Below are 15,627 nucleotides of genomic sequence, written 5' to 3'. Positions count from 1 at the left end.
GACAAGAGGTGGTACATCTCAGCAAGGCCTGAAAAGTTCAAGCAACCCTTTACAACCCAAGAAATTTTTTTTTGGCCTCAAAATATTTCATCTGCTTTCTGTAGACTTATATGCTGTGGTGCACTCTCTGCCCAGGGCTTCTGATTTTGTTCTGGGCTGGGTTTCACAGATGGCTAGAAAAATGGATTGAAGAGCCTCTTCAGAGGGCACTGGAATGCAGGAAGACCCTGGAGAGCTGAAATATGAGAGTAGGCGAAACTAGAAAACGCAAGAAACTTGTGAATCCAAACATTTCTGAATGTTGAGTTTTCCTTTCTACTACCTCCAGGAAACATTGGATGGTTTAAAGATGAAAGACAAAGTGAGTTTTATATTACACAAGGAGCAATGCATGGGGATAAGCACAGATTGTGTGTTGTGATATTTTTCCAATAACAATTTGAATGAGTTTTAGTAATTGATTTTAATTCTCAGAACTTTGTAGAAAGTCAGGAGCACATGATAAACTATATATATTATGACTCAGCATGTATTATAATAAAATTTATACCATGGCTAATATTATATATTAAGACTAATTTTATTAAAGGGACTATTTCAGCCTCAGTGTCTCACACAGAGTCTGGAATACAATAGGTGATCAGTGAAACTCTCTGATTAGGTTGCATGAATGACTTTAATTGATCAACTTTGTCCAATTTCTTCCTTAGCAGCAAGAGTCAAAACATTTAGAGCAGAGAAAAATTTTTTATTCCAGTATGGATTTTAGACAGAGAAAGAATTTCGCCAAAAAGTGACACCAGAAAAGATAAAGGCACTTAATTTTCAGCAATGGTCTGATGAATCCAGTTCAGGTAGTTGCAGACCTTGGTGTAGACACCAGGTTTCCCTTCCAAGGCACAGCCTGCACCCCAGGAAACTATACCCTGGACTTGTCCATCGCAGACCACAGGGCCACCAGAGTCATACTGAGAAACAAAGGTAAGGCAGTTAATCTTGGTTACTCCAAGAGGAATAATGGCATTCAACATGTTCTTCCGTGTTCTTGGGGATCCACTGATCCTCCACAAAACATTGGCTGTCCCTAAAAATGCAGTTGTCAGTCTATTCGGTATCCCTATCTATACAACTCTATTCTTTTTATGACCCCACCTCTTTCTTCTTGCAGTCATTTGGGGATCGGGTGTGCAAAAACAAGTGAGGACTGCGGTTGTCTGATATGACTCAAGCTGTCTCTTTCACCACAGCACAAGGGTGCTTGTGAAATGTAAAACATTTCACACACCATCAGCTCTTTAGCCTTTTACCCATAATAGTCATCATCATATCATGAAGAGAGAACAGTCACATTTTCTCAAAGCCCTTCTTCACCTCTCAGACTGAGATGCAGGAACAGAGTTCTGTTCCATATGAGAAATATCATGGGTAAGAGAGATGGACCATCTCATGAGAGACATCGGCAGATAGAGACAGACAAAACCCTCACCTGACAAGAGTCCTTTCCTCCTTCCAGAAAGCCAAGACAGAACATGTTGTCAGTGATATGATGTGGATAGGCCTTGTGACAAACAGACTCCGAGAGGACTGGAGCATCCAGACACTGAAGAAGGGAGGGACTCTCGGCTGCTGAGTGTAAAGGTGAAAATCAAATTATTCAGACTTACTCTTAACATTTATTTCCTATTTTACCTATTAATTTTTATAAGGCATCTCTCATTTTTAAAGCTTTGTTTCTGGGAGTACCAGGCATGAATGGGGTACAACGCACACACATGCAGACAAAGCATGCATAGATAAAACATAATTTTTTTTTACAATTTTTTCACTTTATGTTCCTATTGTAGCTCCCTCCCTCACCCAGACCCACCCTCTCTCACTTTTCTTCCCCTATCCCTCTTCCCTAGTCTACTAAAAGAGGGAGTCCTCCTCCACTACTAGCCTATCAAGTCACATCAGGACTGCCTGGATCCTCTTCTTCTGTGGGTTGCTAAGGTCTCCTTCCAGGGGGAAGTGAGCAAAGAGCAGGCAACCTAGTTCATGTAAGAGACAGCCCCTGATCCCCTTACTCCCTAGGGAACCCACATGGCTACAACTGAGCAGGGTATCTAGGTCTGCTCCATGCATGGCACTTGGTTGATGCATCAGTCTCTGCAAGACCGCCTGGGCCCAGATTTGTTGGCTTTGTTGGACTCCTTATGGAGCTACTATCCCCTCCAGGTCCTTCAGTCCCCACCTTCTTCCTGACTCCCTGACCAAAGTTTGGCTGTGAGTCCCTGCATCTGCTGTGATCTCTAGCTGGGTGGAGTCTTTCAGAGGACATCTACAGTAGGCTCCTGTCCCATTTCCTCTTTTCTGCTACTTCCAGTGTCTATCATGTTTGTCTTCTCATTTGTAATATAATACTTAGAAAAGAATATAATTTGGAGGTTTTAAGGTAGGTTTTCTAAATAATTTTACTCACCAGTTACTCTTCCCCTGACATTACTATCAGTGACCACTGCTCTCAAGTCCAGAAGCTTTTGCCAGCACTGAGGCCAACACTGGGCTCTCTTCTATATTCCTTCTCTAGTGGTAGTTTTTAGCTTAAATATAAAATGTAGTTAAACTCCTTGAAGTCTTTCTAAGTTCATCTTATTTTCTGTTTCCTTGGACTCATTGGAGGAATTTTCTTAACTTCAGCTGCTATTTTTCAAATGGTAGGTTCAAAGCTGTCCTCCGAGAACCATACCTTGGATGAGAATTCCTTCTGTCATTAAGGTGCATTTCACTTCCAGCCCTTACATGTAATACTTACGTAATCACAGAGACACTTACAGCCAAATTTCAGAACTCCCCAGCCAGACACAAGGCACTCAGTACCAGCTGAAGGACAAGACTGTGGCAGAGAGACAGTAGATACTTGAGAGTTGAGGGTAGCTGGTGACTTCAGCTTAATCAGCATGATGTCATTATCAGAATCCCACTTCTTATAACCAGGATGGAGGATCATCTTGGCTGCATCAATGAACTGTTCAACACCCTCAATTTTGTGAATGTTATGTTCTCCAAGGCGCACCTGTAGTTGGCTGGGTTTACAAATTAAAAATTTAAGTGTCTTTGTTCAGCTCATATTTAGGCCATCAAGATGGGGAGACTTTGTGGGTATAGCTCTGAACAAGGATGATACTAATAAACACACTAAGGTTGACTGGGGAAAAGCCCTGAAGCTCTAACCCTACACAAAGAACTACAAGCAACTAAGAGATGAGTTTATTAATTGGTTAACTAATATCAAATGGTCAGCCCTGAAAACATTATAGTAACATACTATATGTATACATACATGTATATGATATGCATATGCATTTACACACATGTATACACACATGCATATACATATACACCCATACGCATACATATACACACATACACATACATCTACATATAGAAAACATACAAATAACATATAGACTGAGCAGACTATACACACAAAACCACACATACACACAATCATAATAACAATAAAGAAAAGAGGTCATGAATTTGAAAGAAACTGAGGAGAGATATATGGGTGGAGGGTTTTAAATGAGGAAAGGGAAGGGGGAAATTACATAATTCTAGTATATTATCAAACATATAAGAAAAAATTTTAATAGTTTAAGTATCCTACATAAATATCCTTTCTTTTCTCCAACCCTCTTAATCATGAGCATAAACATTACACTCTGTTTAAGCACGCGACCTCTGAGGTAAGTGCACATTACTAGTCCCGGCAGAGGTTACAGAATTCCGTCTTAAGAGTCTTTGCTTTTTATGGTATCCAACCATGCTTGGGGAGAATGTCTTGCTTCAATGGCTGTAAAGGCCTGAATGATCATGGCTGCATCACACTGTTGTGAGACTCTAATCTTGCATATATACCACAGGCAAACCAAGGAGACCAACACCAGAAGGCCTGCTAACACTCCCATGCCCGCCCATTCCTTCAGATGATTCATGGCTGCAGCAATCCATGTTGATAATCCTGTGGGTAGTCCTGCGTCCACTCCGGTAGAATTTACTGTGACAATGGCCACTCTCAGCTGCTCCATCGTAGTGTCGAATTCTCCAGTCCAATTACCTAAAATATAGCTCGACAATTGTTTAGACAGATTTGCAGCGCAGGAAAAATTCTCATGTTGTATGCTAGTGACACAAAGTCCAGCATACTTTCATTGACAGCCAGGTTGAGCGATTTGCCATAGGGTATCAATTAGGATGCGAGGCTAAGCACTGCACTCAGGGTCAGCCGCTTTGGACCCAGAGAAGAGCATGTCTGATTGCATGCGGGTTGATGCCCCAGGTCCCGCCTCTGAGAAAAAGGTATTGGACGGGTCTGATGCTCTTTGGGTGGATGACACCTAAATGAACATCTGTACAAAGTCCCAATTTATTTCTAATATCAGAGATCAGACCTCTACTCTTGCCTGATGCATCTAAAACAAAAAGGGGGAACTGTAGAGAGCTGCGGAATGCTATGCCTTAAAGATGGAGCTGGTTTCCGCCTTCCACCTTCCCGATGGTGAGTGCTCTCTGTCACGAACAACTCCACATTTGGCTAAGGCCGAGGATCTGGCTTGCTTCCATGTATGTGGACCTATCTGCATTGCCCCCGTGGCACGCCTGGGTTGGCTACCCAGAGGCTATTTAAGCTGTGGGCTGGCTTTCCCCGGGGTCCGAGGATTGTTCAATGTTCCTGAATAAACTGCATTGAAAAAAAAAAAAAAAAAGAAAAAGAAAAAAAAAAAAAAAGTCTTTGCTAGTGGAGACTCATTGCCTACTATCATCTTAGAATTGGGAGGCACAGGAATAGAAACAAAATGTACCCTACCAAAAGAAGTTTGGTGGGTATTGACTAACACTTTTCTTCCTTTGTTGGGGTCACCAAAGCAAGAATCAGAGAGATAGAAATAAGTGAAAGGAACAGTTCCATTACTTTTATTTATACTGTTGCATTGGAAGTATTATTATTATTATTATTATTATTATTATTATTATTTGTTAACAGCTTCTGTTTTCTTACGACTTATGAACTATAATTATGAGGGCTTTGATTGATTCACATTCTAAAGCTCTTTTAGAGATCTATCATCTACCATCCTCCTATCTTTTTAGTACCATAATTAAGACAGCAGTGAACTTTAGGTATATCAATCCATGTTAACACCTTTTATAATAAATTAATATCATACATAATAAAGCAGTGGGATGACTAACAAGTCTCATAAGATCAGAATTCTTTATCTATCAAGCATAATTGAATTTGGTAAGCCTTGAGGAAAAAGTGATTTTTGAGCATAAAAATTAGAATATTGGCCTACTTACGGATGATAGCAGTGAGCAGCAGACAGTACCCATTGGTCAGTGATGAGGGATCCCCCACAGATGTGAGATCCAGCATTCAGTGACACCTGGTAGGGGACAGAATGCTCCTGACAAGTGTAGCCCCCAACAATTCTGTCATCATTAGCCTCAGTGAGGGACACAGCTGTGAGAGAAAGGTTACTCTCTGTTACACTGGTCTATCATGTTATGTCATGCATCATGAAGTTTTATTTCAAACTAAGGACAAAAGAGTTGACAGTGTTCTTTTCTCGCACACACGACATCAATGTGATGGTTAACTTTTTTTGAAAACTTGACTGGTTTTGGAATCACCTGGAAGACACGTCTGTGTCTTTGTGAGGTGACCTCCACAGAGGCCTAACTGCAAAACGAGGACACACTGTAAACATGGATGTGCCATTCCATGGGATATGGATCCAGACTGAACAAAATGGGAAGGGGGAGAGCCTGATGAGTACCAGCTCTGTCTGTCTCTGCTTCCTGACTGCCAGATAATGGAGTCCAGTGCCTTACCCTCTCACCACCACCTTTATGAGTCATCCCCAGCACAACCTCCTTAACAAGATTCACCATATTCTTCAAACTGAGACAAAATAATATTTCTTTCCTTAAATGGCTCCTGTTTGGTTTTGCCACAATAGTAAGAAGAGCAGTTAATATAACTGCCTTTAGGTTGTCTATTTGATTATTCATTATTCTGCACCTTGAACTCAGACCCTTCTTATATAATGACGAATAACCATGTATTTTTTAACTTTTTTATTAATTACACTTTATTCACTTTGTATCCCCCCCCTGTAACTCCCTCCCTCCTCCCCTCCCCATCTCTCCCTCCCTCCCTCCTTCTCCATGCATGCCCCTCCCCAAGTCCACTGATAGGGAGGTCTTCTTTTCCTTCCTTCTGATCTTAGTCTATTAGGTCTCATCAGGAGTGGCTGCATTGTCTCCCTCTGTGGCCTGGTAAGGCTGCTCCCCCTCAGGGGGAGGTGATCAAAGAGCAGGCCAATCAATTTATGTCAGAGACAGTCCCTCTTCCCATTACTATGGAACCCACTTGGACATTGAACTGCCATAGGCTATATCTGTGCAGGGGTTCTAGGTTATCTCCATGCATGGTCCTTGGTTGGAGTATCAGTCTCAGGAAAGACCCCTGTGCTCAGATTTTCTGGTTTTGTTGCTCTCCTTGTGGAGCTGCTGTCCTCTCCACATCTTACTGTTTCCAACTTTCTTCATGCTCTGTTCATATATATACACACAGGTATGTGTATGTATACATACATATATACTATATACACATTGTAACTCATATAGGCACCCACAGATTTATCAGATCAGAGGCTCTTTGAATAGTAAATGTCTTACTACTACCACTGCAGAGCTAATCATTTAAAGGCATAGAGAGCTTTGTAGTATGCAGTGGGGAGATGCTCAGTAGGCACAATTCACTGTGAAAGCGTGAGGATCTGCGTTCAGCTCTCTTAACACCCTCATAGAAGTCAGGTCTGATGATGTGCTCTCTAGCCCCAATGCTGGGTGGGAAGGAGAGCAGCTGGAGACAGGAAGGATAATCCGACCCCACTGGCCAGCCAGTGAAGTCAAAAATAGAAAATTTCAAGTTCAGTGAAAGACTCTGTTCCAAAAATATAGACAATGACATGGAAAGATATACAAAGTCGACATCTGGTCTTCACATCCATAGGTAAGTACACCTGCGCGTGCGCGCGTGCGCGCACACACACAACTACCTCACAAGAGTAAACGTCCCAGTAGTTTTTGTGGTGTATGTTTGTGGTAGTTGATGAAATGTTACAACAACAAAAAAATCTATCTTCATAAGTTAATAGGGGAAATTTAAAAGCCATAGAAGAATATTCTGTTCTAGAAAGAAATGATAGTTTTGAATTCTTTTTATTCTGTCATCTTTTCTTGGAGTGTAACATGAAATTTTCCTATCATTTCCCTAAATATGAGCTCTAGACTAACAGGTAATATAGTGAGTTTCAGGACAGTTTGAACTCTATAGGGAGATTTTGTTTTTATCTCAGCAAAACAATACTGTCATGTACACAAACATGAATGACAGACAAAAATCCATTTAAATCTGTTACAGTATTAGCTGACTTTCTTTCTAACACCAAATGACCCATTCAGCATTTCCATACTTCACAATTATCTATCATGATTTCTCACAGCCCCACATGTATTTTATTAAAAAATATTCATCCTATTATTCCAATACTTTAATTTTAGAAAAAATTTAATCAAATGAACAAATGTATTACGTCTCTACTGGATTTACATAGAAAAATTAAATATTAAAATTTAACAATAAAATTTTAGTAGTATTAAAAATTAATTTAGTAGTATTAAAATGCTTGTTTTTCATTTTATCACAACTGAATGACTTAAGAGTTTATATTAGAGAGAGTTCACTTAAAAAGCTGTCTTCAAACAGCCCAACCTTTCATCAATGAGAAATAAAACATTTTTATTGTTAAGATTTCTTGGGTAAATGAGTGTCCCTTCAGTTTTTAGGAGACTCAGGATGTGATGGTCACTGGCCCTTCAAGAAGTACATAGTACTTTCAGTCACTTACTAGCTCTGAATTCTTAGAAGTCAATGGAAGTGTGCGTGTGTGTGTTTGTGTGCTTGTGTGTGTGTATACTAATCTTTCCTTCTCTTCCAAATTCCTAGAATGTACTCAGGAGTTCAAAACATCTGCATTTCTTTATGAGCCCTCCTTTCTGAATCAATTCTTGACATGATAAACTTCCTCCAACAAGTGAGATTTAACCAATAAAAAATATGGGTACATACTACCATGGCTACTCCTGTCTCCACCTTTTAAGCTTCTTGCTCTCAACCCTCACAAACAATGAACCCTGTTGACTTTCCCAGTAGAAAATATCAAGTAATAGTTCTGACACTTTCAGATTCATTAATCTGGAAGACTCACCAACAGTTCCCAAGAGAGTAAAAATGATGAAGTTCATCATGGTTGCCCACTGGTTCCGGACCAGGCAGTAAGAAAAAGGCTTTTCCACACGAATAGTTATACCTCCACATCTTTCCATGACACCCATGGTATCAGGTGCCAAAAAGTGATTTCACTGGAAAGTCACAAACTTAAATTTAGAATTCTATTCTATGATAGGTGGACTATAATTAAATACATAACATTTTTCCAGAAATTTATGAGAATGAAAGTTTTCAAATCACCTGTTAGGAACTAGTCCTCCTAAAAGGGAAATGTCTTGGTATGAGGTCACAGATTCCAGCTACAAGTTTCCAGATTCTCAGCCAAATATCTTGATAGTTGTTTTTCTGATGTGAACAATTTTCCAAGGAGCTATCCTAAAGACCAAATTCTTGGTATATTGGCTGCTTTGTCTTAGAGTAGTAGACATATCATGGCAAATGTCATTATTAATAAGAGAAATAATTCTCCTGCAAATAATGGGTTTATTATTTAAAATACAGTAGTTTAAGAAGAAAAGCAAAGTGATATTAAGTTCCAATTATCTAAACCTTATCATATGTAAAGGATGTAGAAATCCCACTTACATGGAGTTCTAGTATTTCTGAAAGCAGTGATCCATTGCTTTCAAGACAAGAAGAAAAATTAGTGAACGGAAAAGTCTATAAGTAAATAATTCTTAAGTTTGAAATAACTGTAGCCATGTATAATGATACATGCCTTTAGTTTTGGAACATGAGAAAGAAGAAGGGAGATTAAGAATTTGAGTCATATGAACTCAGTGGCTGGCTCTTTGATCACCTCCCCCTGAGTGGAGAGCAACCTTACCAGGCCACAGAGGAAGATAATGCAGTCACTCCTGATGAGACCTGATAGGCTAGTGTCAGATGGAGAAGGAGGAGGAGGACCACCACTACCAGTGGACTGGGGGGGGGGGCAGAGGGGGAGAAAAGAGAGGGAGGATTGGGAGGGAATGAAGGAGGGGGCCACAGCTGGGATACAAAGTGAATAAACTGTAATATAAAAAATTAAAAAGAATTTGAGACATCACAAGTACAGTGTGAGATACTTATTCAATTCATCACAGATAGGAATATAAAGGACAAAGCTAGTAGGACACTGTAGTAATATCACACACAAGCTCCAGTGGGATTAGTGTGTGTGCTCCTGCCAGATTGATACAGAATTCCCTATCAATGATAGTGGTTATGGAGTCTCAAACATGGAGGAAATTTAGTGATACCAACTCATTCTGTCCCAACAGACAACTCTGCAAATACTGGGTTGTTTTAATAGTATTTTTCTTTGTTCCTGAGAATTTCATACATATAAAATGAAACATGACCACATGCACTCCTGATTTCTCCCCTTCAGCTCCTCCTAAATCTCCTCCAACTTTCCCCCTACCAACTTCATTTCCTCTTGCTTTTAGTTTTACTTATTGTATGTGCATGTATGTGTGCCTGAGTATGTGCATGAGCTCTGCATGCAGGTGCATGGTTGCAGAAGGCAGAAGACAGCATTTGATCCTCTGAATATGGAATTAACAGGTTGTTGTGAATCACCCCATGGTTGAGCAAGAAAATGAAACCAGGTCTTCAGAAAGGGTATTAATATGCACACTTATCCACTGAGCAATCTCTCCAGATCCCCTATTTTCTGTCTGCCCACTAGTTAGTGATGTCCATGTGTGTATGGGTATGAGACTTCCACTGGAGCACAAGAAATCTAGTGGCAACACAATAGAAAACAAAGCAAAATATTATTTTCTCTAGCTGCTGGCAAATAAATTACATTTCCTTAGCATAGGATAGGGCCTAGAGAACATACTTCAATTTGGTTGACTTGATCACGTGACGGTCTTATGTTGTGAGTTCATGAGTGTTATAGCCATTTTATGTCCACAAGACAATACTTCATGGCACTTAAGCCCATCATCCACCTCTTACATTCTTTCTGTTTCTTCCTCCTAGGCTATGGTAGTGGTGGTGGTGACAGTAGTGCCAGTTGTAGTGGTGGTGGTAGTGGCAGTGGTTTTGGCAGTGGCTTAGTGGTATCGTCAGTGGCAGTGGTGGTAGCTTGAAGATATCTCTTAGTCTCAGTACTCTGAACAGTTATGAATCTTTCCACTGACTGCTCCCTGTTATGGCCAACACTGAGAGAGACTACTATTATATAAACAAATATTCAGAAAGCAAGCTGACAATTTAGCAAAAAGGTAATAGAAGGTCTACACTGGATCTATGCCTAGTCATCAATGAATATTTTGCTAGAATTGCTGTATCAGCCACAAAAAAAAACAAACAAACAAAAAAAAAAAACAAAAAAAAACAACAAAAAAAAACTTCTCACTTTGGAGCAGGCCTCAAATCCAGTGATCATGCAGTTAAGTTTCCTGTAACAGTTGTGTCACTATTACAAGAGCTGACACGTTTTGCCAGGTAGATTGGTATTGTAGCATGCAAAGTAAAACGCTAGGTAAGACCATGGGTATCTTCTGCCCACCTCTGCTAGACTATGGAATGATATTGCTAACATTCAAGAGGGGCTTTCTTAGTTCAATTTAATATAAAAGATGCCATCATGGGCAGAACACATAATTCACCAGAATTCTTGGACCAGCTGTTTCTTGGCCCAGCAGAATGCAGAATTTCACATGCCTGCCATTATGAATTCCACCACGTTGTTCCTGCCTTGATGGAAGAATAACTCTCTGAAACTGTGAGTCATAGGTTAAACTTTCTCAATTAAGCTATTTTCATCAAGTGGTTGGTCATAATGATGAAAATGTAAATACATAATATTTGGATGGTTTCTGTAGAAGAATTAACCATCCTGTTCTCAGGCTTTCAGAACTTGTTTGCAGGACAAATGTAGGTAAGCTTAGAAATGAGCAGCAGAGCACATTATGAACATTGGAAACAGAACCATGTGGGAGATTCTAGTGGCCATCTAAAAAGCCAGAATGTTGACAGAAAAAGAGACAGTGTAGACTTTACTGAGATCCTTAGGAAAACTCTACCATTTCAGGAGATGTGAAACAAGATCAGGTTCTATTCGGGAAGCTTGTGAATGAGCAATGTATGAAGATGATTTACAAAATCCAAGTTGTAATAAAAACCTTAAAGGAGCAAGGTCTGCTAAGAAAGACTGGTAGCTTTGAGTTTCATCTGCCTGGAAAAGAGAATAAGTACAGGCTATGTGTGGCAAGACCACAGGATGGGGCTATCTAAGTCTCCCGGAGCTCAGCTACTTCACAGAAAGTCTCATGATTTAATGCTATTCATGTTGCAGGGGCCTCGTCTCAGGTTTGCAGATACCTGCAGGAATTGGAAAGAAAGAACAGTTATTAAACACCATAGTAGTTTGTGTTTTTAAATGCCTGAGCATTTACTGAGCTCATTGGTGTATGCTGTGGGCTTGATCTTTGACCTCAGCTACCTCATTAAATTGATTTCATTTCTCTCTCTCTCTCTCTCTCTCTCTCTCTCTCTCTCTCTCTCTTTAAGGTTGGAGTTTCTTTGGTATGCCAGCCAATTCTGCTTTATAGTTGAAAATTTTAATCATGATTGCTTTTGTTTTTGAAACCAAAGAGATAGACATATTTATGTCATTGAGCTATTTAAATTTTTTTAAATTTGGGCTTCCATGAGGTTTTCTAGTGTGTCAGATCCCACATTCTGGCCACGAAAGTTCCTCAGCTCAAAACTTGAGGCAGCAAGCAGCCCAAGAAGCTCTGTACAGTCCAGAGTCCAATCGCTTATACCAGTTCACATTTGTTAAGCACGCAGAACCATGTAAATGAAAAAATGCACCTTCTCCCTAAAAACTCGCCCTCTCCCTAAAAACTCACCCTTTCCCTAAAAAGATGCTGCAACAGGTTTGTCTGAATTCTGTCATAAAAAGAGCCATTGAGTGAGAAGCAGCAATCTTCCTGTATATTTAGAGGGCGTCAAAGGTGAGCCTTGGGGGGCTCAGGGAGAGTGAGTTTATGCGCAGGCCCTGTTTGTGTAATGAGAAAAGGAAAGGTATCTAATAGCGTGGCATCTCCAGCTGAAATGATTTGCCCTTAAGCCAGAAAGGAGTGCAAGTGTGCTGGCTAGGAAGCATGTAGAGAGATGCTAGAATGTCATGGGCAGATGTGAGGCCCTGACACTGCAAAGGAAAGACAGGCACAAAGCAATAGGGTCACAAGTGAAGCCGAACTATGTGTGCACATGTGTGAACAGCTACATATATTCCCATAGGTTTTCAACTGTCTCAACTTTTGTTGCCAGTAATGTCCTTTCTCCACAGCCGCCGGGGAATTCTGAAGTAGTGGGCCTTTCTCAGAAGACTGTAATGTACCTGAAGTTTCTGAAATATTGCAAAATGCAGGCTAGTGTTGCCAAAAAGAAAAGTGACATAGCATTTATTTTTAAGAATCCAGTAGTGATTTGTAAACTTGTTTATTTTTCATTTTAAACTGAATGCATGTATAATCATGTTGGAATACATTAAGAACTATGGAGATTCTGTAGCAAGAGAAACTATCTTTGCCTTAACTCCACTGTGGTGGTTGTTCTTTCGAGCTCAAGAGCTCTGCCTGTTCCATAGTAACTACTTCTCATGAACACTACCAAGGGAGGGAGCCGGCACCCAGAAAGTGTGCAGTGTGACCCCTGCCCTCCTGTTAAGTTCTCCAGCTCAAGACATGTCTCTCATGTGTGTTCTAGCCATGGTGGCTGTTCTCTCTATAGAACAATTACCAAAAGATACTCAGTTTCGATAATAAAGGGCGAGTCCACCAACTCTGAAAAAAAAAAAAAAAGAAATCTTGTAAAGTTGAATGTTGATAAAACCATCACATATTGGGAGTGAAATAGCTCTCATTAAATATTCTTAATCATTAAAATAATCATTTGTCATAAGAAGAGATAATTTCTTGAGTTTGAAATAGTGTATTAAATACAGTTTCTAGGGATAAAAGTGTCTGTGTTTGTTCTATTTAGGCAAATTTACTGAGTTAAATTGATCTTAAGCACATTTAGATGTATGTTTCTTGTTAATGGGAGAATTAACTCTTGTAAATTGGGGAAAACACACCATTAGTGTGAAATCACTATTACTGATCTCTTGTGTTTTTGTGGCAACATGTGTGTTTTTATAATTAGCCAAGCTTTTAAGTGTAGGCATTAATTCAATAGGTTTTGTTATTAAAGACTATAAGCATGAAGCTCACAGTTCAAGTTTTTTAGCTACAAGAGGTATGGTTTTACCATAGTCATGTCACTTTAAAAAATAAGTCAGAATGCAATTATGCTAAATCGAACATTTTTTTTTTTAATAGAAGTAGCCCCTTTGGAGGTGTCTCTATTGTTATGAAACTTAGATGTCACAGGTGAGCCCTGAGCCAGGTCAGGATACCCATGCTCAAATGCCAATTAAAAGAACCACGCTAGTAGTGAAAAGGCAGAAAAGGACATTTATTGGTGTGGTCACATTGGGAAGAGGTACAATGAGATACATAGAAAACCCTAAATTTATCATCAAATTCCTGAAGAGGAGCAAAATTGTATACCTCAAAACTGTTACTGTCAATGTATAACTCTGTCCATTACTGACCCATCATTGTCTGGACTTCAGTCTCCCCCTTTAAGGAGAAATGGTATTTCTTTTAATATGACAGGTTCTCCACTCTGGCTGGGACCATTTCCTTTTGCCTGTATGAGATTCCTGTGGAAATTCTCATTGCTTTGAGATCCATTGTCTCAGCAGTTTGATACATTGATAGACAAAGATGCTTTTTGTTTGTTTGTCCTTTTTAAATTTTTAGAATGTCTTCATTTTTTCCAGGACACTTAAAATAGCACTATGTAATCACTTTGTTTTTCTGTCCTGCCTTTGGATGAAAGGATAACTATCTACCTTGCTTACATATAAACAGCCAAAATATTTGTGGTTTAGAATACAGAAAGTCTGATATCCTCTGCAGTATTTTTCATTAGTCACAACCTACAAGGAGGCTAAAACTATTACCTTGTTTTTGTCATAGAAATTGAACACAGTCATGATTCTTGGTGTCCAATTTCTTGGTGATTGTAATAACTATCTCAGTGTACTATTCTTTCTCTTTCAGATCAAAGTCCTACATTTCCCTGTCTCCGCAAGTATCTGAAGCTAAGTAGCTGGCTGCTGTATCTCCATATGTGGCGTGTTCAAAATACCCCATTTCCTCCTACCCTCACTCCTTCCCAACATTGGATGACTTTGTTGTTTATTTAAGCCCTCTAATAATTAGTGAGCCAAAAGAGATGTTCTAGCTTCTACCAGTTAGTTTACGGGGAGGAAGGGGTTACTGCTACAATTTTTATTAATCATTAACATTTTTTTCTCACATGCACGTTGTTTTGATTGCCCACAGATGTTTTAGTGGTAGAAGAAAATGATGTTTGATTTCAAATGGCCACACAGAGTATAATATGGGAAAGGCTTTGTATTTAAACACTTTTTGGTTCATTTTTGACATGAATGTAAGATAAGCGACATTATCCACTTGGAGTTTCTGAGAATTTCTGATATTTTTCTGATCACATTTGTGTGGTCTTGATACCAAATGCAAGTCATATGATTCAAAATTTCATCAGATTTTTCTCTTGGAGACTGTTCATTTATTTGTTCAGTCTTTTGTTATCTTTAATTATATTTCTAGAGTTCTCAATTTCAATAGCATTTATTTTGTTTTAATATAAAATATCATGGAAAGGATAGTGAGAAAAACTACTTGGTCCTCAGGTGGTAGAATTACTGGGAGAAGAGGTGGATATTTGGAAAAAAATCATAATTGGAGGCATACTTTTAAAGTCCTTAGTCCTTTGCCCTTATTGTGGACATTATGGTTTATGATAAGTAAACTTGTTTTTGTTATAATCCCAAATGAGGTATTTTAGTTTGTCCACACCTGTTAATTGTCCTTGTGTGGAGCATGGTCTTTGCCAGGCAGAATTAGTTGAATTCTGAGGACTTTCAGAGAGCTGACTCAGTGGCCAAAACTTAGTATATGTTTTTAACAATAATTCTTCAAGGGCTTTAGAAACGGCTCAGAGGTAAAAGCATATACTATTCTTGTAGAGGACCAGAGTTTGATCCTCAGCAGCCATGTCAGGCAGCTCTGATGTTCCTATGCCTACAGAAAAAAAGGTCTCTTAACACCTCTTTCCTTTATAGGCTTCCTGCTTAAGTGTATACACCTCCACGCAGGTGCACACACATATGTAATTGAAAAAATATACATGTTGAAAATTTC

At 39.3% G+C, this 15,627-nt stretch overlaps 1 protein-coding gene across 1 annotated transcript; it reads right to left on the bottom strand.

Moving 5' to 3' along the window:
- Positions 1 to 818: 818 nt before the first annotated feature.
- Positions 819 to 8,448, bottom strand: LOC110553945 (trypsin V-A). Its single transcript, XM_060378784.1, has 5 exons — positions 8,322 to 8,448; positions 5,344 to 5,506; positions 2,815 to 3,065; positions 1,487 to 1,623; positions 819 to 968 (listed from the first exon to the last, which is right to left on the bottom strand). The coding sequence occupies exons 1-5, from the start codon at positions 8,446 to 8,448 to the stop codon at positions 819 to 821; spliced, it is 828 nt and encodes a 275-aa protein (XP_060234767.1).
- Positions 8,449 to 15,627: the final 7,179 nt, after the last annotated feature.

The sequence above is a fragment of the Meriones unguiculatus genome, chromosome 3 (assembly GCF_030254825.1).
Source record: "Meriones unguiculatus strain TT.TT164.6M chromosome 3, Bangor_MerUng_6.1, whole genome shotgun sequence".
Classification (NCBI taxonomy): domain Eukaryota; kingdom Metazoa; phylum Chordata; class Mammalia; order Rodentia; family Muridae; genus Meriones; species Meriones unguiculatus.
Note: the sequence above shows the minus strand (reverse complement) of the source record. Positions and strands in the feature narration are given on the sequence as shown.